Here is a 21,140-nt window from a genome sequence, read left to right on the forward strand (position 1 = left end):
AGTAAATAGGAACATGTAAATTATTTTTTACAGGTTCAGAACAATCAGACGGTGAGTAAATGATGAGGAAATTATTATTTTTGGTCACCTATCCCTTTAAGCTTGGCCTTTCGCTTTATTTCCATAAATGAAATTTATAAGGTATAACAAACTCCACACAAAATTAAACTGTTAAAACATTTTATGTAGCCATACAATTTATAAAAAGAAACTTGAGCTGACAAAGAACCTTCCATGTTACATTGCAGTGGAAACACATGATCTACAAGAAGATTGTCACACATCTCAAAGCTTTTGTTCTAGTATAATACTGCTTGATTTCATTCCTCTGCATCCTTGCACTCAATTCATTTGACGTATTGAAAATCAACTATGTGCTTTTGTTACAAGACAGTTGTGTGCAAGTTTTGCTCTTGTCATGATGACATCCGTGAGTTGATATGTAACACTTTTGTATTTTCTGTAGCAAACACACACTCATAGGCACAAACATCAGGAATGGTGAACCATTGGCTTATGGCGGGCAGGTGAGCTGAATAACCAAGACTTCTCTTCAAATTTACAACAAACACACAGGAAAAAAATCTGAAATTGAAGAACAAGGCACTGGACATGCTTCCGAAACTGGCACATTGTAAGACAATGGCAAACAAACACACGACGGTTTACATTTTCATTGAGTTTTTGAAAGACCGTTTTTGTTGGCAGCTTTTTATCTTTTAGGAGAAATTGGTATGTGACAGATATTAGAAAACCATTAAAAGGAATCAAATCAACCAGTGCAAATTATAAATACTTCAGTAGAGAAAAAAAACACTTTTTTACACTCTAGGGTTCAAATATGAAACACCCATTTACTCACACATAAGTGCATTCAAATCTAGTACCATTGTTAACTATATAGTAATAAATATCTGTATGAACATCCTGGTTCGCGTCACATGCCATGTCTTCTCACTAGAACCTAAAACTGAACGACACGTTTTCTTTGAACGTTGCTGCAATGTCTAAGGAACGGAATGAAAAGTGTCCAAAAGCATCAGATGCAAACTAGACCATCAAGGCCTATAAATCTATATCTCTACCTAATAAAAATCTCTCTTTTTAACAACATTTCATACAATACGTGTGAAGTACATCTGATGTACTTTCTAAAAATCAGCATTCGATTTGCCTCAAATTATACCGATTTCATTTACTTTGTATGGTCTCAAATAAGTTTTAGGAACACATACATTGAGAATCAGTAACTCCACTTATTTACTAAAAATGTGAATTGGTCCCATTGGCTATAGAGGTTCATGTGTGTACGACCTTGTGCTTCCACAGGTTTTGTGCTTTCAGTCCACAAGTTAAGAACTTTCCATTGAACTTCAAGTGTGATTGTGAGAAATCAGTTAACATTTGGCAATCTCAAACATCAAAGTACAAAAGACATCCGTCTAATCATTATTAAAGTGAGTCAAATGGCTTCAGACAAAAAAATATCTTGTGCAAACAAGTGTGGCAGAAAGAAAGTGTACCGAGTGTGCCATAATCTCATTACAAACGTCTATGAGGTTCATGCCATGTGCTTCTAAAACTATGAGGGGTAGCAGGGAAAAACACCGGGGTCAAAACGTCTCCGAGTCCGAGTCGTTTTCGGTGGTCGTGCCCTCGCTGGAGGGGTCCCTTGGACTCCGAGGATCCTGGGAAATCTTGGTGTGGTGGGGCAGAGCTTTCAGCAGGGCGCCTGGGGAGGGAGCTCCAGAGCTGCAAGGGGAGCAGAAAGGCATCATGGTAGCCAGAATGAGAGCCAGGCAGTCAGCCACTTTCCTGCTTGGAGCGCAAGCCAGAGCAGGGGTGAGACCTGCGGGGAAAGACAGCCAAAGAGCCAGAGAGACAGGAGAGCAGAAAGAGGTAAAGGAAAGGGCGGAGGTGGAACAAAGGGAGGACGATTGGACGAAGGCCGCATTCCATTAGGCCGGCAAACACACAGGGTAAAAGGGTCACGCATGTCAAAGCTTTGAAAGACGCACACTGCTTTGGCAAAAGCAATTCACAAGCTACATGAACGAATGTGATCCGATGACATCAGAGGTTCAGGAACACCTACCGTTCTCATCTAGCACTTGAACACTGGCACCTCGAGAGAGCAACTCCTGTACTGTCTGCTTCATACCGCTGCGCGCAGCCAGATGAAGAGGTCTGAAAAAGCAGCGGTTGAGCAACAATTTCATCTTTTTATCAAATCGGTGTTATGTGCAAAAGAGGAGCTCACGTTTGCAGTGCAGCGTTTGTCGCGACGAGGGCGGAGTCTGGAAGCTTCCCAATAATGAGTAATGCACATTCCTCCATTCCCTGAAAAAAAAAACAGAGAAGAGCTCCGGCAATGAACTTGCTGTTGGCATCATATATCTTTTTTATTAAATATGATAACACACATATTAAGATTACATAGTCACAGTTAACAAATGGCAGTTTTAATAGTTTTGCATTTCCCGAAATCTGCACCAAATTGAGCTATGGCATTCAAAATCACATACTGTAAACATGAGCTGTAAATTTTATCATAGCCTATACATTCGCAGAAAAAATTAAGAGACCATTCTAAATTTTTAAATCAGCATTTCTAGATGCATGGTTGTATCTGTTGAATTTCAACAAAACAAACCTCAGGAGTGTCAAAGTCATCAAACAACAGTGTGAAAGAGTGACAGCATGACAAGTACAAGTATTACTGTTGTGTTGCTTAAAAGTGAATATGAAAATACAGCGCATATTTATGTTATTTTGAGCTGTTTCTCCAGTTTTCATTTCTGTAAACGAATGCAAATACAAACAATATTTTGATTAATATATGAGAAATATTGATAGATGTTCACAGAACGAAACAAAACTGATCATTTTACCTAAACACACACCTATACATAGTACATTTTAAAATCAGAAAAATGATTTTGGAATGGTCTCTTCATTTTTTTCCATGGCTGTATATAATAAACAGTTCATTCAGCACATCATAGTTCATACTTCTATTCAAATGTACAAAAAATGCACATATTTCCTGCAAAACAACAGATATTTACATTACTGCAGGCTAGATGGAGTGCAGTGTTGCCCTTCTGGTCGGTCAGACTGAGGTTAACGTTTCCACTGGCAAGCAGAGCCTCTGTTGAAAAACACGGCACATTTTAAAAGACACTTTACACATTTTCACACCCAAAAAAAAACCGAAAAGTGATGCGAGAGAAGAAACGGCAAAAATACGTACCTACGACCTCCACTCGTCCTCTCTCGGCTGCCAAAATCAGGGCGCTGCGTCCTGATTGGTCGACATCCTCGACAGTTGCATCATGAGCCAGGAGCAACTGAACACATTCTATGTGACCAGCGAATGCAGCTGCATGGAGAGGAGTCCTGGAAAAGAACATATTTTGATTTCTTTTGGTTTCGAGTGTCCAGATACTGTTTCGGGCCACCATATGTATGATATACAACACAATCAGTATCCGTTTACATATTCATTATGGATCCCAGACCCACCTGCCCTTTGAGTCTTTGCAAGCTACAATCTTTGATCCCATGGTTTCTAGTAAAAGGGTGGCACAAGGCTCATGGTCGTTGACCCTGCAGGACAAAGGATGCACATAGGTTGGACACACAAAAGTCCAAATGAGTTCAATGAATTTTCAATCAGGCAGCAGACGTACACAGCACAATGAAGTGGAGTGAAGGGGTTTCCTTCAAACTGTCGAAAGTGACGTTGCTCTAGCAGAACCTCCACGCAGCCGTCGTGACCTGTAACACACAGATGCTAATTACGGACCCTCAAAATGAAAGCTTATACAGTGAATAAAACAAAATGTACGTATGGAGATCTGACCGAAGTAGCATGCCCAATGTAGGGGTGTGTATCCCTGGTTGTCTCGTAACGGGGGTACGGGGGGTTCGGCACAGGCGATGTTAAGCAGTTCGCTTAGCCAGGAGGCGTGACCCCTCGCTGCAGCCAGATGGATCGCCGTTCTGCCCTTGGAATCCCCCAGCAGAACCGATGCCTCCAGCTCTAACAGAGACTGAACGCACTCCTCCTGTCCGAACAAGAGCTGAGAAAAAAAGAAAGTGTGACTAAAAGACACAAAGGCTCAATATGTTGACGCAATAAAAGTAGATTTGAAAAGGTTTGTTTGCAGCGAGCAGTAAAGTCACCCCGAGGTGTAGAGCGGTCAGACCATGATGATCAGTCAAATCCACACTGGCCTCACGCTCCAGCAGTAGAGAAACAGCATCCACGTGACCCCCTATAACTGCCAGCATGAGAGGGGTCCTAAAAACACGAATACTTATGAACAAAATCTCGCAAAAAAAAGGTTCATTTAAAGAAATCGGTTTTGAAATTGTTTACTAATGCATTAAAATATTCCCTGCACAGATTTTCTTATGACATCAAATGATCACTCACTGTCCCTGAGAGTCTGCTGTGTCCACCAGATCTGCATTATCAGAGTCTTCCAGCAGGAGGCGCACGCATAGCGTATGACCATTCATTACTGGAGAGCAAAACCAAAGCGTATATAATGTTGATACATTTTAACCAGTTGTGTCACTACTACAGTTTTCATTATTCAACTGTGATACGCACACAGGTGTAATACCTGCGAGGTGGATTGGTATACGTCCACGGACAGTGTCTCTGCTTCTTGGCGATGCACCGTGGTTCAGGAGAGTGAGAGCACAGTCAGTGTGGCCCCTGAGGGCAGCGAGAGCTAATGGAGTCCGACCCACTTCATCCCCCTGATCCACCTCGCAGTGACCCTCCAAGAGCACTTCTAGAGCCTGTGCATGACCGTGATATGCCTAGAAACACAAACTCGGTGACATCAACGGTCTCAAAAACTGACACATCATCAAGTGTTTAATATTTGAAAAGCTAATAAAATAATCAAATAATGTTTGCCAAAAATCGAATAGTGTCAACATGTTTCCCCCTAACTAGGACTGTGTATGTGTGTGCGTGTAGAAGTGTTTGGACTCACCGCCAGATGCAGCGGGCTTCTGGTTTGGCTTTCCTCCATCTCATCCTGATGGTTGTCATCTCTGTCCAGTAGCTAAAATCAAATAATTAAAAGTAGAATCACTGCAGATCACATTTCATTATGATCATCTGAGTTAGACACATTCATTTTCTCACTTCACCAGCATGTAGTATATGACCATTTTTCACACACTTTTTTTAAACTAATACAGTAGTTTGACACAAAAATGGCATTTTTAAATGTAAATAATAAATTGATAAAGGAAGTGACCTCACCAGCTTCAGACAGTGTCTGTGTCCATACGCTGCAGCATAATGCACAGCACTGTAGCCCTGCTTATCTTTGAGTGATGGGGCGGCACTATGCTGCATCAGGTACTCTAGACACCTGCGTGTACAATTGTGTTATGATATACAACTGAAAACAAAAGGTACTTATGATTTTGCAATGTACTTCTAGCTCATTATTGGTCTCAGTTTATAAATATATAAAGTGTATAAAGCAAGAACATACATAAAGCAAATGACACGTTAAAGGAACAGTTTAGCCAAAAATCTGTCATCTTTTTCTCACTACCATAGTAGGAAAAATGACAATGGTAGTCAAAAGTGCCCCAGAACTGTTTGCTACATCCCTAAAAACATCTTTTGTGTTAAACAGAACAACAACATTTATGGAGCAATTCTTCCTACTATGGTAGTCAATGGTGGCCAAGAACTGTTAGGTTACACGCATTCTTCCAAATATCTTTCTCTGTGTTCAAACATAAATCTATATATAAACAATAAATATTACTTGAACAACAGATTTGTGGGTCAACATAAACACTCAAATGTACGAATAGGGGTCACAGTGAGGATGAACAGCGGTGTCTGTAAACTGATGACATACAGACAACACAGAAAGTTTTAGCGTGAGTGGAGCACACGTGTAAACACTGCGAGTGGTGGGTGTAAATGGAGGTCAGAAGGAGACATGAAGCTGAGCAGATGAGGACTGATTGGACTCACTGTGCTGCTTCTTTCTCTCTCTCCGCTTGAACTCCCTCACTCTCTGGCTCCAAGACCACACGCCGCCTTTCGAGAAATCACACAAACACACAAATCCATGTGATGATCTTGCACACAAACACTGGGAGGAGATGAACTCTGAAATATTGAGCACACTGTGAACCTTATTAGATTGGATTATGATTATTAAATTAGATTGTATAACCTTTGAGTCAGAAAACATCCTCATAAAATGTTTAAATAAGAATACAATCTTATTTAAGAAGGTTAAATTATAAACAAAGGAAAAATCTCGACTTTTTTGTATGGTCACACAAAACCTTGTATGTCAAAATTCGCTGATGAAATGAATAAAGCACTATACTTCTTAAATGATCAAACACGGTGTTATCAAAGTTGACAAGTACCTTTTAATACTTTTAAGAAGTTGAATAATCGACAAACAGGAAGGGTGACTAATAATAATGGTTTATGGCAAAAAATAAAAATCACAAAATATAGAGATACAAGGTTTCAGAAGGACATCAGCAATATGTTCAATCCTAAATATTAATTTAAGAAGTGTTTCTGCATGCCTTATCAACTTGAAGCAAAGCCCCTGTTTCTGCACATAAATAACCCCATTGACACAAGACTTAAAAATAGCATGGGGTTGCCATGGCGACGCTGATATATGTGTTACTGTAGCAGTGAGCAGTCTCAAGAGATAAAAACAGGCATTGCACTCAATTTCACCTGATGTAGAACTACAGCTAGGCCACGGTCTAGCTCATTCTCATTTATTCAGGGTATATTAATCTACGATTGTTAATTACATGCTGTTTGGTCACCAATAACCTTTTTTTCTAGCTTAATTTGTGCTCTCATTAAAAGTTGTTTGAGCAGAAAATGTAAATAGTATGTCCGAAACCTCAGCATTCGAATAATAGTTGAAATACCCGGATGGGTTACTTCGTTTGCATTGGATGGACACTACTCTATCCCATGATGCCACGGGAGCCCTGCAACGGTCAAATTTCTAAAGTAAATCACATAAAATGGCAATGAACAATAAGGCGGATGTTTGTTTTTAAAATGAAAATGTCAATAAATTCAATTTCTCCTAACTAAATTATGCTTTTATCAACGCCTACATACAGGTTGCTATTTTTAATTCATAGGTCAAAGAGTATACGGGTCACATGACAATAAATGAGGATGCAGTATGTCCAAAATGTATTCATCCTACTCCCACTCATTCTATGTAGAACATACCGTTTTAACAGTCAATAGGTAGGTATTCAAATCAGTACATACAGTCACAGTACAGTATGCGATTTTGGACTCAGTTGTCTTTCTAAATGTTTATTATACCTCCTGTCCAGATCAGATGCAGCAGCGTAGTGCAAGACAGAGCGCCCCCACTGGTCAGTGGCGTTAATGCAGGTACCACAGGACACCAATGTTTCCAGACACTGAAAGTGACGGCTAGCTGCTGCATAGTGTAGAGGGGTCCTGTCCAAACAAAAAAAAGCTGACATGAAGCTTAGCACACCCTGATAAAGACATTTACAAATGTACAAAAGTGACGTATACATTAATGTTTCATAAAACCTGTGCACATATGTTTTGATAAACGTTGGATTCTATTTATCATTTGTGAAATGTGGAAGTTCTTTGCAACATGTATCACAGAGTGACTCCATTATAGACAACTGTGCTAGTCTGTGAACATGAGGTCTATAACATATCTCATGAATGCACTGGATAGTACAGATGCTTTTAAATGCTAGAAACTATAGCACTGAAGTCCAGCTGAGAACAGCATATGTGTGAAAACCAGCGATTAATCAATCTGACTTAAATGTCTCACTTATAGCGAGATCTCACCTTCCATGCTTGTCCCTGCGGTTATGATCAGCTCCACTGCTGAGCAACAGCTTCACACATTCCACATTACTGAGAGAGAGAGCGAGAGAGAGAGAACATTAGGAACTTGGATACGCCCCTGATGCTTTGCCTTGAGATGGAATGCAGACACATAGCAGGTCTGACAAGATAACACATGACAGATGTGTATTAAAACACTCCAGACAGCTAGGCCCAATCTCAATTCTATTTTATACCCCTTTACCTGCCCCTTCCCCTAGAAACAGAGTGGCAAGGCGAAGGGCTAAAAACATTGCCCTAAGAACTGTGACACAACTACTGTCATACGTACAGTTTCGTGGATTACAGCCTAAAAAGTGACCCTGAACTTTTTCGTCAAAAGCAGCTCACCACACACCCCTCGGTTTGCCGTCTCCGGAGTGCGGTCACAAGCGTTTTGATTAACCAATCACACAATCAACCTTTATTGTAATTGCGTATGCAATAAAATTTCAGAGACTACACACAGAGGTGCGAGTACAGAGGTACTACAATATGATAAGCGCATAAATTTAGTGCACAATAACCTGATTAAAATCCAGGTAGAAACGTGAATGATGCAGGTAAGACAATAAAGTTCAGTTCCAAGAACAAACATTATTGCCCAGTCCACAAGGATTTGAAAATCTGGCCGTGCGTGTTTTGTCGACGTGTTTGGCCTTCCCGATGCTAGGAGGGAAAACAGATGACGACCGGGGTGAGAAGAGTCCTTAGCAATGTTTTTTGCTCTGGATAGGTACCGAGTGTTTGCAATGTCCTGTATTGAGGGGAGAGGGCACCCAGTGATGTTCTTAAATTACATTAGGCTTCCATTATACTCGCATTAGCAGCCATGTTGGAAAATTTCATACCCCTTTGTTTGAAGTGAGGTCCTGGAAAATCTTTGTTTGAACGGCTATATAATCGATTCTTCTCATTATATTAAAAATTGATTTTTGTCAAAAATGTTCCTGATTTCATAGTACAATCTATTAAACTTTTTCAAACGGTTTAAAGGGAAAGTTCACGCAAAAATGTAAATTATTTTATCATTTATTCACTCCGATGTCATTTCAAACCTGTATTACTTTCTTTCTTCTGCAGAACACAAAAAAATATATTTCGAAGTACGTTTGGTAACCAAACAACACTGGGTTACATTGACTTATATTGTATGAGCACAAAAATTCAAACCTCATATCTTATATCTCATAAGGCCCATATACAGAGTTTTGAGTGGCATGAGGCTAAATAAATGACCATTTTTATTATGGGATAAACTTTTTTCTTTAGTGTTACCGAAAACCAAGTTTATCCAATGCTGTGAGATTCCAGTTTTTAACTATTCAAGAAAATAGATGCCCGTTTTCTACATGAAAAATAGTTGCCTTGAGCCATGCTTTACAGTGACATGTCAAGCAAAACATTTTCACGTTGCAAAAAATGTATATGTATAAAATACACCTGTTTTTAAACACTACAGACTCAATGGAATTTTTGATCGTGCGTTATAAAAAGCTACCCTTCATACTCCGACAGGATTAGGATTTTGAAGGGCTTTGATTAAGCACAACAACAACATCCGATGACACCAACATCTTTTGCCACTATCCAGGAGGTAAATTCCACCAAAACAAAGACTCACCCGCCTGCAGCCGCAGCGTGCAGACACGTTCTCCCCAGGTTATCCGGAGTGTCAATTTGAAAGCCTGCAGACAGGACCGAGTCATTACTGAGAGGGCACATTATGCTATACCTCCGCCCTGAGAGGGAATGTAGGGATGGAGAGTAGGAAGACAGCGTGCGGAAGAAGAAAGTGCCCCGGGACACAGACAGTCACAATACCAGACCGCAGGAGGTGATGACAGCGACATGGAGAAAAAATAAAGAGTCAGATAAAGATAGAGAGATATAGTGAGTGAGAAAAAGAGAGAAAGAAAAAAGAAAGGATGTTAGTGCAAGAGAAACAAATAGGAGAATAGGAATGGCAAGACAAATCGCACATCGCTCACTCTGAGAAAGCAAATGCGTGTAACCGAACAGTGTTTAAAAAGGACAAACTTCAACATCTATAGATTCTATGCAACAAACATACAATTAAAGTGATAGTACACCCAAAAATGAAACGGCTGTCATCATTTCCTACCCTCTTGTCATTTCGAACCTGAATGACTTTCTTTCTTCCGCAGAACAGAAAAGATTATATTAAAAAAATGATGGTAACCAAACAGGGCCGACACCCATAAAAAATATCTATAGTTGGTGAATTTTTATACATTCTTATACAAGTACTTTATTTATTTTATGCATCTTGTCCTATTTATTATATATCTATAAAATGTGTTTCCAGCTGGATGTAATGCATTCGATTTGTTGGAGAGTCAGTACCTGAGGAGAGAAGCTTCCGGCAGCAGTCGGCGTGCGCATTCAGAGCTGCGAGATGTAGGGGAAACATGCTGTGCACTCCTCTTCTGCAGAGAAGCACACAATGTGTTACAAACAACAAACAATGATGATGATGATGATGATTCACCAAGATTGTTACCAAAGATTCATACCTGGTGCAGTCAGCTCCACTCGTGATTAGGGTGTTTATTAAAAGTTCATGGCCGTATCGAGCGGCGATGTGCAACGGAGTGTTTCCGTCCTTATCGACACAATCTATCTCTCCACCTGGATCAAAACAATCATTGTTCATGTAATGGTCTCCTTCTAAATGCAAATTAGCTATATAGTTCAGATTCAGATACCATTTTGGATGAGCGTCTGAGAGCGAGTGAATCGTCCGTGGACTGCTGTTAGGTGAAGAGGGCTCTTTCCATCACGACTCTAAGGAGACGGCACAAATGATTTGCTTAGTATATGTCCGAACAACACAATACTGATAATCCCATTTCTGTCACCGGTCCACATCCGCTTCATTGTCTGCTATAGTTGGTCGTGGTCTGACGTACCTGTACGTTAACATCTGCTCCACTGTTGACCAGGAATTCCAGACACAGGGCACCATGGGTGGACGCAGCTGCAAAGTGGAGCGGCGTAAAACCCTTGTTATTCGGCTGACTGACGTTAGCGCCGTAATCGATCAGCTCGCTGACCACAGCGTCCTGTCCATTAAAACATGCTACATGGAGAGCTGTGTTCCCAAAGGCATTGGCTTCATCTATCTATGGGGGAAGAGAATACAGAGAGTGCGTGATATTTGCGAACTATAGATATGGAAATTTTACTGTGAAAATCAATCCTAATTTGGTCTGTTTTCACTGTGTGCACTTCAAAGTTCTTCCTCTTTATTATAATAAATGTGCCTGGACTTAATGTGTGCGTTTCATTCGGATTCACCAAAAAATCCTCATCAATATGTAATATATGTGTATTCTGGTACCTCGACGGAAAGGCTAAGCAGGTGTTTCACAACAGCGATCTGTCCATTAGAAGCAGCAGCATGAAATGGTGTGTATCCTCTCTTGTCCTTGTAGCTGAGCTCGGCTCCCTGACTCACCAATAAACACACAACATCTAAATGACCTGAAGAGAAAACACAGTTTTTTAAAGAGATATTTCTTCAAAAACATTAAATTATATATTTTATTCAAAGGGAGAGGTTTTCCTGAACGCTGAAATTTTAAGCATGTAACAACCAAAAGATCATAGGTCAAGAATTAAAGGTGCAATTTGAGATACTAAGGATCTACTGACAGAAATGGTAAATAATATACAAAACTATTTCTTCAGAGGTGTTTAAAAACGTACATAATGAATCGTTATGTTTTTATTATCTTACAATGAGCTATTTTTATCTAGAAACACCGCGGGTCCCCTAACACAGAATTCGCCATGTTGTTTATATAGTATCCCTAAACAGACAAACCGCTCTACAGAGCGCGTTTCGTAGATATGTTATCTCCTTCGGCAAAGAAGCAGAAACATGACAACATCATAATCCTGTGTCAGCCACCGTAGTGCTTCGAAAGGAAGGGGTGAGCGGAGCCGTTGGTTGCAATTTGTAACCTCACCACTAGATGCCGCAACTAAATTTCACAAACTAGATCTTATATAAAAAACCAAATACATTACTGTTTATTGAAATGTCACCTCACCCATATATGCAGCCCAGTGCAGCGCACGGCAGTCTTTCTTATCAAAAGCATTAATGTTGGCTCCCTTGGCCAAGAGGAGGCTAACCATCTGAGGAGAAAGAGAGCGATAAAGATGATGATGCAGAAATGGAAGATGTCAGTCACAAAAAGTTAACCATGAATCAATAATGGATCTCTTGAATCTCATATTGTCTGTGCTTTGATCTGTCATCATTTATATAATGACTTTTTAAAAACCAAACTGAGTTGTTGAGATCTCTAGTTCATTTTCAGCAATGCTGGGAAATTAATATCAGTAGCCATGTGATTTCGAATCATAAGTGTATGGTATGTAAAACATGCAAACAAAACATTTGACATTTTGAGGATGAGGAGACGTGGTTAACTTTTTAAAGTTGAAAAGCTTTTTTATTTTTAGATCCTGAATTTAATTCTTTGCTACTAAATTTTATACTGTTAATAAAACGGCTTTCCTGTAGCTCAATGGTTAGAACATGGCGCTAGCAACACCAAGGTCATGGGTTTGCTCGCAGGGATTACGCATTCTCAGTAACAAATGTATAGTATAACACAATGTAAGTCGCTTTGGATAAAAGTCTGCCAAATGCATAAAACTAAATGTAAAACCAACATATGCTGGTTAGGTATGTTTTGAAGCGTGGTGTCTGGTTTAAGCTATTCATGTGTTGGTCCTTAGCTGGTTTAAGCTTGTCCTTAGCTGGTTATGAGCTGGTCCCTAGCTAGCTGCTTGGGACCGCACATGACCAACGTAAACCAGCTAAAGACCAGCTTAAACCAGCTCAAACCAGCTACCTTGCTTCAAACCAAACCTAACTAGCATATGCTGTTTTTTCCTCAGGGTACTTTGCTTCACTTATCCCACCTCTTGGTATAGAGGCAATTTTTACATCCCACCAGTTGAGAATTAGCCGACTCAATGTTTTTTTTAAACATGCAGTACCTCTGTGTGACCGTTGAGGGCGGCGTGATGCAAAGCGGTACGTCCGCCTCGGTCTGACACGTTAACGCTGCTCAGGAGTGGGATGATGACCTCAGCGCAGCGTAGAGCCTTGTTAGCAGCCGCGACGTGCAGAGGAGTCTGCCAGTTTTTATCCCTTGCATTAACATCTGCAGATTGTCGGATCAACACACGAACCGCCTCCTAGATGTGTGATGTGTGAGAAATAAAATAACTGAATACACCCGTAGGACAAATACTTACAAGGCCAACAAATTACATACAAGTAAATCCAGGACTGGAAAACACAATTGGTAAAGTTACTGTTAAAACATATGTCTTGGCCATGATAAGCAAGCCCACCTCACTACGTGATGCCACTGCCCTGTGGAGAGGAGTCAACCACATGCTGTCTTTGGCATTGACTCGTGCCCCTAAAAACAAAGAAATACATAAAGTAATCAAACAACAACAATCATGAAAAAATTAAGATTTGAAAGAGGGGCTACAACTTCTAGATGTTTTTAAGAAAGTTCACCCAAAACTTCCAATTATGTCATCATTTGACCACGTTGTTCCAAACCATCATAGTTTAATGGGCTCAGTTGGTTTTGAACAGACATGTGATCGTATAAAAAGGTTCTGTGGAGGATGGGTGGGGAGGAAAGGGGGATGAAAACAGTTGTACCGGAGACAATGAGGAGCTCTGTGATCTCAGCATCTCCAAGGAAGGCAGCTGCATGAAGAGGAGCTCGCTTTTCCGTGTCCTGAGAGATAGAGACACAGCTAGAGAGTGAGACAGATCAAACGAAGACAGCAGCAAGTCTGGGTAGAGATAGACCACCCTAACACAAAGGCTTTGACTGCACGTGTGTAAAAACTGGACTGAGCACAAACATTTGGACATTATGTTGATTCTTGATGGAGCCATCAGGACGGATGGCGATAGACACAAAGAATAAATAGATATTCTGGGGGAAGCACTTTCTCCTGTCGCCTTTGGTAAAACAAATGTATTTAAATCTTTGTCTGTTCTCTATGAGATTCCTACAGCATTAATGGGAATGAGAAAAACAGAAGCCGTTGATTCTTACCAGAGCATTGATGTCTTCTGATTTACATATGAGCATACGAATCTCATCAGGGTCTCCGTTAAAGATGGCTTGAACAAGGGGTGGCTGCAAAAAAAAGTATATTTAAAGCACAAAATAGCCTGATCTGTAACCGTATTCTTTATAGCAATCTCCAGCCTTGAAACCAGACACAAGCTCAACACCAAGCATCTTGTAGGCAATTTACATTTTCTTCAGAACAAGTTTAAAACGTGAGACCATTAGTTCACTATAGCTCAGAAAATAGAGTGGATCACATTTTGTCTTTGTGAACTGAAATCATTATAAAACATATTTTAGTTGATATGAATAGCAGATATGAATCTTTTAGTTTATATTAAATTGATTAATGTTTTGTTTATTTCCGTACACCAGCACAAAACCAGATTAAGAAACCACAGGCTGCTGCATTTCCATGAAAAGTCAATCGCACAAAAACCCAGTCTGAAGCCGCCAGGAAGCTCTTCACCACACAATGTGAAATAAAGTCATGTTTCATCTATGCAGTTATTATCTTCTGTCCTCTTTCTGGAACAAGTAAACTGATCCAACATTCAGAAACTGCCTATTATAGTGAGTATGTTTTGCCAGATATTGGAACATTGCTCAGTGGTTTTAGTCTCTTTACACTGGCTTTTTACTTATAGCTTCACATAAATATTAGGGATGTAACAATATTATCTATATAGTGAAATCGCAATAGCAAAATTGTCTCAAAACTATCAAGGTCACATGACTGTATGAAACGAAAGGTCTTCCGGGCCTAACATAGAGAATGTTATAAAAAACACTGGATTGTTACCTTGGGCCAGGTCCGTCTGGTGCAGTTATTTTATTTTATAAAAGGGATTTGTAGGTCTTTAACCTTTCTTATCATTATAACTCATAACTCTAAGCAACAGTGATTACAGGATAAAGAAAAGGATGCTTATGGCACATTTCCAAGTCACCATGTGTCGTTTTAAATATTGCAGTAAATATTGTAACGTGGTATTATCATACAGTGAGATTTTGAAATTGTTACACCCCTAATAAATATTTCATATATTTTGTTCACAAAAAGTGACCCACTAAGACCAAAATTGGCTTTATATTGACATGCTGAGAAACTGCTTTGGGCGACCTGAGCAGCACAGACTCGTGGTCCATCTTCACTATCTCACCACATAAACCTATAAAAGCTAAGAAATAACTTTAATTAAAAAATATGTTGCGGAGCACCTGGAGTAACACACAGACACCTCTTGGGGTCACGGACCCCCTATTCAATACCCCCGCCAGGGAGCTATACATTATTTTGGCAGCATAACAAATCACATGATAATCCGAGACATCCGTGGGATAATAGGCAGTATGAAAGTAAGGTGGCTGCCCTGTAAGAGATAAAATTGACTGTTTATGCATTTCCTGTGTCACTGCAATAACCCCCACCATCAAACTTCCTGTTTCTGAATTTTACCTTCTCAGAAACGACACAGAGGAAGCGTGGAAAGCATTTTCACTTCCGCTATACAATAGAATACATGCAGTCAGTCGGACCAGCATCCAAGCTAACTCAACCTAAACTCAGGGCTACTTCATTATAACACAGTCTCAGACTTGTCGTTTTAGTCACAACTCTCTTTAACAAACACATTCATTGCACAGAAACTCTCTGTGTAGTGTTAACCAGAGTTATGTTTTAGATCTGCTCTATTTTCAGAGGTAGAAACAGGCCATCTCACTTCTCACCCACTCACTTTAAACTCATTTTATCATCCATAAACAAAATCTCTGCTCTGCCAGTTTACCACAAGCCATCAGTCATTTCTGTTACTCAGCTCCCTAAAAGCCTCAAACCGCTGAAAAATTTCCTGCAACTTAACAAGGGTGACTCACATCCATTCTCCATGCAGCCTCATAAGAAAGTAACCAAAATCTTAAATCAGACGTCAAAGATATGAGGAGAGAGTCAATAAATACTCCAATGTGTTGCACCTAATACTCCCTAATGGGTAGTCAGACATAACATATTTTTGTATGCAAACCCCAGAAGCGCGTTAGCATATCCGGTTCCTGTTTCTCTTCCGGTCCCATCGCTCCGAAGTCTAAAGACCGTTTCATGGGACACGCGCACCTGACCTCCAGTTAACTTCCGGTTTGTGTTTGGCTAGTGTCTAATAATATAACAATTTATTTATGTTAATATAAATTGTAATTATTATTTTACTGTACAATAATTGTATTGAATAAATGATTTGTTGAATTTTGTTGTATGTTCATTTTATCAAATAAACAATTTGTTGAATGGGTCCTGTGGTTTTGATGCATTTAAAGGGGTCATATGATACGGCTATAATGATTATTATCGTTTGTTTTAGATGTAATGCAATGTGTATACACGTTGTATGGTTCAAAATCTGTCTATTTTCCACATATCGTGCATGTTTGTATCTCCTCTTTGGCCCATCTCTCTAAAAATATTTTTTACAAAGCTCATCGTTCTTTAACGCATGGTGTGCTATGATTGGCTAATTGGTTAACCACTGCGTATTGATTGGTAGAATACTGCTGCGATCTTGGTATCACGGTCTAAATCAAAAATATTGAAGAGACAAGTTTAACGAAGCAACGGTTCATCTCGGTTTTGATTGTTATCAGAGATAATCTACTGGCACACAATTGTTTGTGAATGTGTACCGGAAGTTAATATGGGGTCACAAAAGTGCGCATGCACAGTAACGTTTGTTTATGTTGTTTAAGATGAAATCGTCTATACGTTTTAATGGCTTTTGGTAAATCGCTTGAAATAAAATCTGTAATTAACAAAACCTCTAAATATTTTCACAATTTAATCCATGACATAAATCACACCAGTTATAACCCCATCATGTTTTAAAAGCTTTATTGCATCTTAAAAACATTGGCTACTAGCTAATACCGACTACATCCTTATTGCATATCTCACAAATAATTTACCAGGGAACACATTTTTAATAAAGTGTGAAAGTGTCGAGCGACTGTTGTTTAGTCCGTTTAGCCTCATATTAGCTTTTTACTTCTGCCGATTGTATTGAGGCTACAAGTACAAAAGCAACAAATGTTATGTTAATTTGTAAATATTATCTTCATAGATAATGTGTAAACATCATAAACCTTTGTTAATCACAAATCGTGTTTTGCAATCTTCCACAAGTCTATGGGAAAGATGCATAGGCTTTCCGTCAAGAGAACCAGTGTGGCATTCCAGGTTGGCCTACAAAAATACACCATCCCTGAAGTAGTCTATTCAAATCTTATAGCGCTACAGCATATTGTCATCCACAACAATATGCTCCTAATTTGTTTCAAACTGTATTCAAAGAACTATCAGGAGAGACATAAATATACATTTCAATTGAATCATAAATGAAAACTCTATTTAGTCTCGTGAATTATGAAAGAGCACCTCCATACAAAGTAGAACAAAAGCCAAGGTTGGCGAGACACGGCGCGAGAACATAATGTCAATATCACTGTGATATCGCCTCGGTCTTACATACACCAGCACACAGCTTCTCTCTCAAAGGACAGAGAACACAACAGTTGGTGGCCGTGCAGCGTGACAACAGTGCTGTCTGTGTAATGGCACCGCAGGGCTTGTGGATGAGGTTGCCGAGCACTGGCACAAGCAAAGAACTGGACACAGCTCATCACAAATGAGGACATTCCCCGACCTCCCAGTGCTGCTCCATGCCAAAACCAAACACTCAAACACTGAAGCCATTGTTGACATGCGTTAGCCTACACGGCCATCCCCCACTCCCTATCCCCTCGACTGCCTAAAAGGGCCAATAAGAGTGAGCCAGACTTCGACAATAGCCAATGAGGGGAGAGGGTTTGTCTACTTTTGACAGAGCACTGCAGACTTTTTTGTGTCTTCTTCAAAACAAAGCAGACAGACTCCTCGCGAATGGTGAGTTTGAGGAACTACTGATGGAGCGCAACACATGAATTGCAAAATTAAAATACTGTTCCCTTTATGTCTGAAAGATTGGCATTTGGCTACAAATTGATTTTGGAATTATGTTGAGTATTATTAAAACTTATCATAAAATTATTTGAAAGTAAACTAAAGTACTTAAGTACATATCTGAACTGAAAAAGCCTTGGATTATAAAAGTCTGTATAACCCGTAAACACACCAGACCTCATTTCCCCCTCTATCTCTCTGAACTTGTGTCATGTAGCCCTCTGAGACTACAAAAGCATCAGAGGGGGGAATGTTGGGATTCAACAACTTCCTGTTCTTTTCCTCTTTGGGGCAAATAACGAAGTATAACCATAAACATTCTTACCACTCAGAAATGAACTTATTAAAAACAAGTCCTGGTTTTAAACGCAAGTTAAGCTCTATAATCGGTGGAATGCGGTCCATTTTCACGGAAAGCTATTTTGCCTCTTCTCTCCCTTTGTAAAAACTAACAAGAACTTCATTTACAGAAGTGAATCTAAAATAGAAGTCTATGGGGCAAGACACTGTTAAGGAATTAAAGGCTTAGTTCACACAACAAAATGTGTCATCATTTCCTCACCCTCATGTCATTCCAAACCAGTTTGAATTTTTCAGTCTCCAAAACACAAAAGAAGATATTTTGAGGAACGTTGGTAACCAAACAAGATCAGCCACCCTTGACTTTCGTTGTATGGACACAAAAAAGACTTAAAATATCTTATTTTGTGCTCCCAGAAGAAAGAGTCTTATACAGGTTCGAATGACAGGAGGGAGAATAAATGATGACATGATTTGTATCCCTTTAATATTCTGGAATTTAAATTTTGTGAGTGATGAGTCTGAACTATTTTGTTTATAAACCAACAGCATGACAAATGCCTGCCGACTAGTTTAACTTGTTTTAATCACAGAACATTCCATTAACAATAAAATGTGTGCAAGGTCATAAACAGTTTCTACAAAGCAGGCCTATGTTAACTAGAGACAAAGGCTAAACTATTACTAAACATTATGATTTAATCTCTCAAGAACAACATTCTCACAGCAGAAAAACATCTCAACCTTGGCATGAAGTCCATGGGACTGACAGACATCAAGCTTCAAGTCGAAGGACAGCTTCCTCAAACAATTTCAATGACGTCTAGGTAGTAGGTATGAAGGTATCATATGACTGTTACAGTAGATAATGTCTACACAAACACTCTCTTGAGTATGTTGCCCAAAAATAAAGAAAATGCAATATTTCATTCAACTTTTAAAGTTCCCCATTTCAACATAACAGTAGCACTTAATGTACCACCTAGATCAAATCAATGTATATATGCTTTATCTTATCATTGACAGACTTTTGAGAAACTTTTGTTGTGTTTCTATATTATAAAGATTTGTTGGAATCTAATTTACTGGACCTGTCACAACCAAATATAAAATGAACTGGATAGTGATGGTTATAACAGAAGGAAGTTAGAGAGCTTGACATTAACTGGTTGGAGCTCAAGCATGTTGGTAGGATCTTCTACTTATAGATCAGATTTAGGTCTGTGCAAATATATTGATTTGGTACTAAAGACTGCATTGGCGTTTCCATCTCAAAGACTTTGTGTAGATTAGATTTATAGCCATATCATCATCAGTATAACATCAAGCAGGAAGTTTGTGCTATCTACGTGAAAGCAGATGATGACTTACGTAAATCTTTCCGTCAAATATTAACATTTACTTCATAGCCTAATGCAAATGTAATGTACATTACGGAGAAAAAAGGACTTGTTAAGTGGAGAATCTTTAACATTTCCCATAGTATCAGATTCAAGTTCAAGAAGTAAGATTTGCACGTTGTCGTTCTCACCTAAAATATAGTTTTAAATGCATGATATATCTAACACCTGTATGTGGTATGATGGTTGTATATACCGCATACATACGACGTGTTGTTTTGCAGCAAGCATAGAGTAACGTTACCCATTTTAGTGCATTAATGGTTTTGAATCGTGTGCAACACTAGTTTAATAAAAACAACATACAATACACGTTTTTGTATCAGCAATTTCGGAAGAATTTAGAAAAGCGTCTTAAAAAAATCCAAATGCAATGATTACCTGGTCGACTAGTTTAAGAACAGCCATATCAAGTGGAACTGCACATACAAACTCCTGAAAAAACCTGAGAAGGTGAAGATGAATACAATCCAGATGTTGTACGCTTCTCTTCACAGAAGGAAGGTGCACAATAACGTGGCATCAAAAGCTTCCTGCTTTGCTGTGGATCGTACCCAGTCAAGAGGCCGGTGTGATATGATGGCCGTGACCGGCTCTGCAGGCGCTATCTTCGGTCAGCGGGAGCAGCTGTAGGCGCTGTTTCACCACCACCGCTCCGGCGCTCCGGGAAAGAGGAAAAGGGGAGGGAGGAAAGGATGCAAGGACAGCCGTAAACAATCCGCATTTACAGCAGCTGCACACACGACGGTCCCAGATTCGGATGTTATATTCCACACGTTTATATTCTGCGTTATGTATTCATTTGTTATAAGAAACTACAGGAAGTCAGCGGTTTTATCCTTCCCTGCGAGGATGAACATACTATGGCCAAGGATTTCCGTATGAATATTAATGAGGTTCTCTACATCTCAGCTGATTGGCTGACAGGGAGTCTCTGGGGGAGTGGGCGTTGGTGAGCTGGCCAATGAACGAATCGTATACTTTGCTTAAAATTCATGAGGTTAGCCGTTACCATAGTACGACGAGTAATTTAGCTTTCGCTGTTTCCGATGCAAAAACTCAGTTCTTCCGTCACCAGCCATCGTCTTCTTTGTTCGCTAGTGATGTCCGATATATGAAATGATCCGATGAATGAAAAATAAGACATTTGCATCCTTCAAATAATGCAAGTTAAGTTTATAGTAAAGTTTGTATGCTGAAATCTGGTGTTTTTACTCTTTTTCTTTCACTAGTTGGACAAAAATAAAACAAATTAATTATATGGTCACAAGTTTATTTAGGAATATAGTTTATATATATGTTGGTAAAGGGCTGTTGTTTTTGAAAACCTTATGCGTTTAGAGAGAGCTAAAATTATAACAATGTGT

General features: G+C 39.4%; 1 protein-coding gene across 5 annotated transcripts; it reads right to left on the reverse strand.

The window, feature by feature from the left end:
• Positions 1-163: 163 nt before the first annotated feature.
• ankrd44 (ankyrin repeat domain 44) lies at positions 164-20,616 on the reverse strand. 5 transcript variants are annotated; one of them, XM_056755416.1, is made up of 28 exons: positions 20,328-20,616; positions 14,065-14,148; positions 13,659-13,737; positions 13,334-13,404; positions 12,974-13,174; positions 12,013-12,100; positions 11,298-11,440; positions 10,867-11,079; positions 10,663-10,741; positions 10,471-10,585; positions 10,301-10,383; positions 9,558-9,675; positions 7,895-7,963; positions 7,379-7,519; positions 6,026-6,091; positions 5,291-5,402; positions 5,016-5,087; positions 4,635-4,836; positions 4,442-4,529; positions 4,189-4,306; positions 3,866-4,085; positions 3,693-3,780; positions 3,526-3,609; positions 3,254-3,399; positions 3,069-3,151; positions 2,261-2,340; positions 2,096-2,187; positions 164-1,849 (listed from the first exon to the last, which is right to left on the reverse strand). In XM_056755416.1, exons 2-28 carry the CDS (start codon positions 14,098-14,100, stop codon positions 1,614-1,616), a joined length of 3,123 nt encoding a protein of 1,040 aa, XP_056611394.1. In that variant the 5' UTR covers positions 14,101-14,148; positions 20,328-20,616; the 3' UTR covers positions 164-1,613. The 5 variants fall into 5 exon arrangements, with proteins under 5 accessions (XP_056611394.1, XP_056611393.1, XP_056611395.1 ...); XM_056755415.1 differs by having other exon boundaries at positions 9,558-9,621; positions 20,155-20,616; XM_056755417.1 differs by having other exon boundaries at positions 164-1,752; positions 20,155-20,616.
• Positions 20,617-21,140: the final 524 nt, after the last annotated feature.

This window comes from Triplophysa dalaica, chromosome 8, assembly GCF_015846415.1.
Source record: "Triplophysa dalaica isolate WHDGS20190420 chromosome 8, ASM1584641v1, whole genome shotgun sequence".
NCBI classification, from domain to species: domain Eukaryota; kingdom Metazoa; phylum Chordata; class Actinopteri; order Cypriniformes; family Nemacheilidae; genus Triplophysa; species Triplophysa dalaica.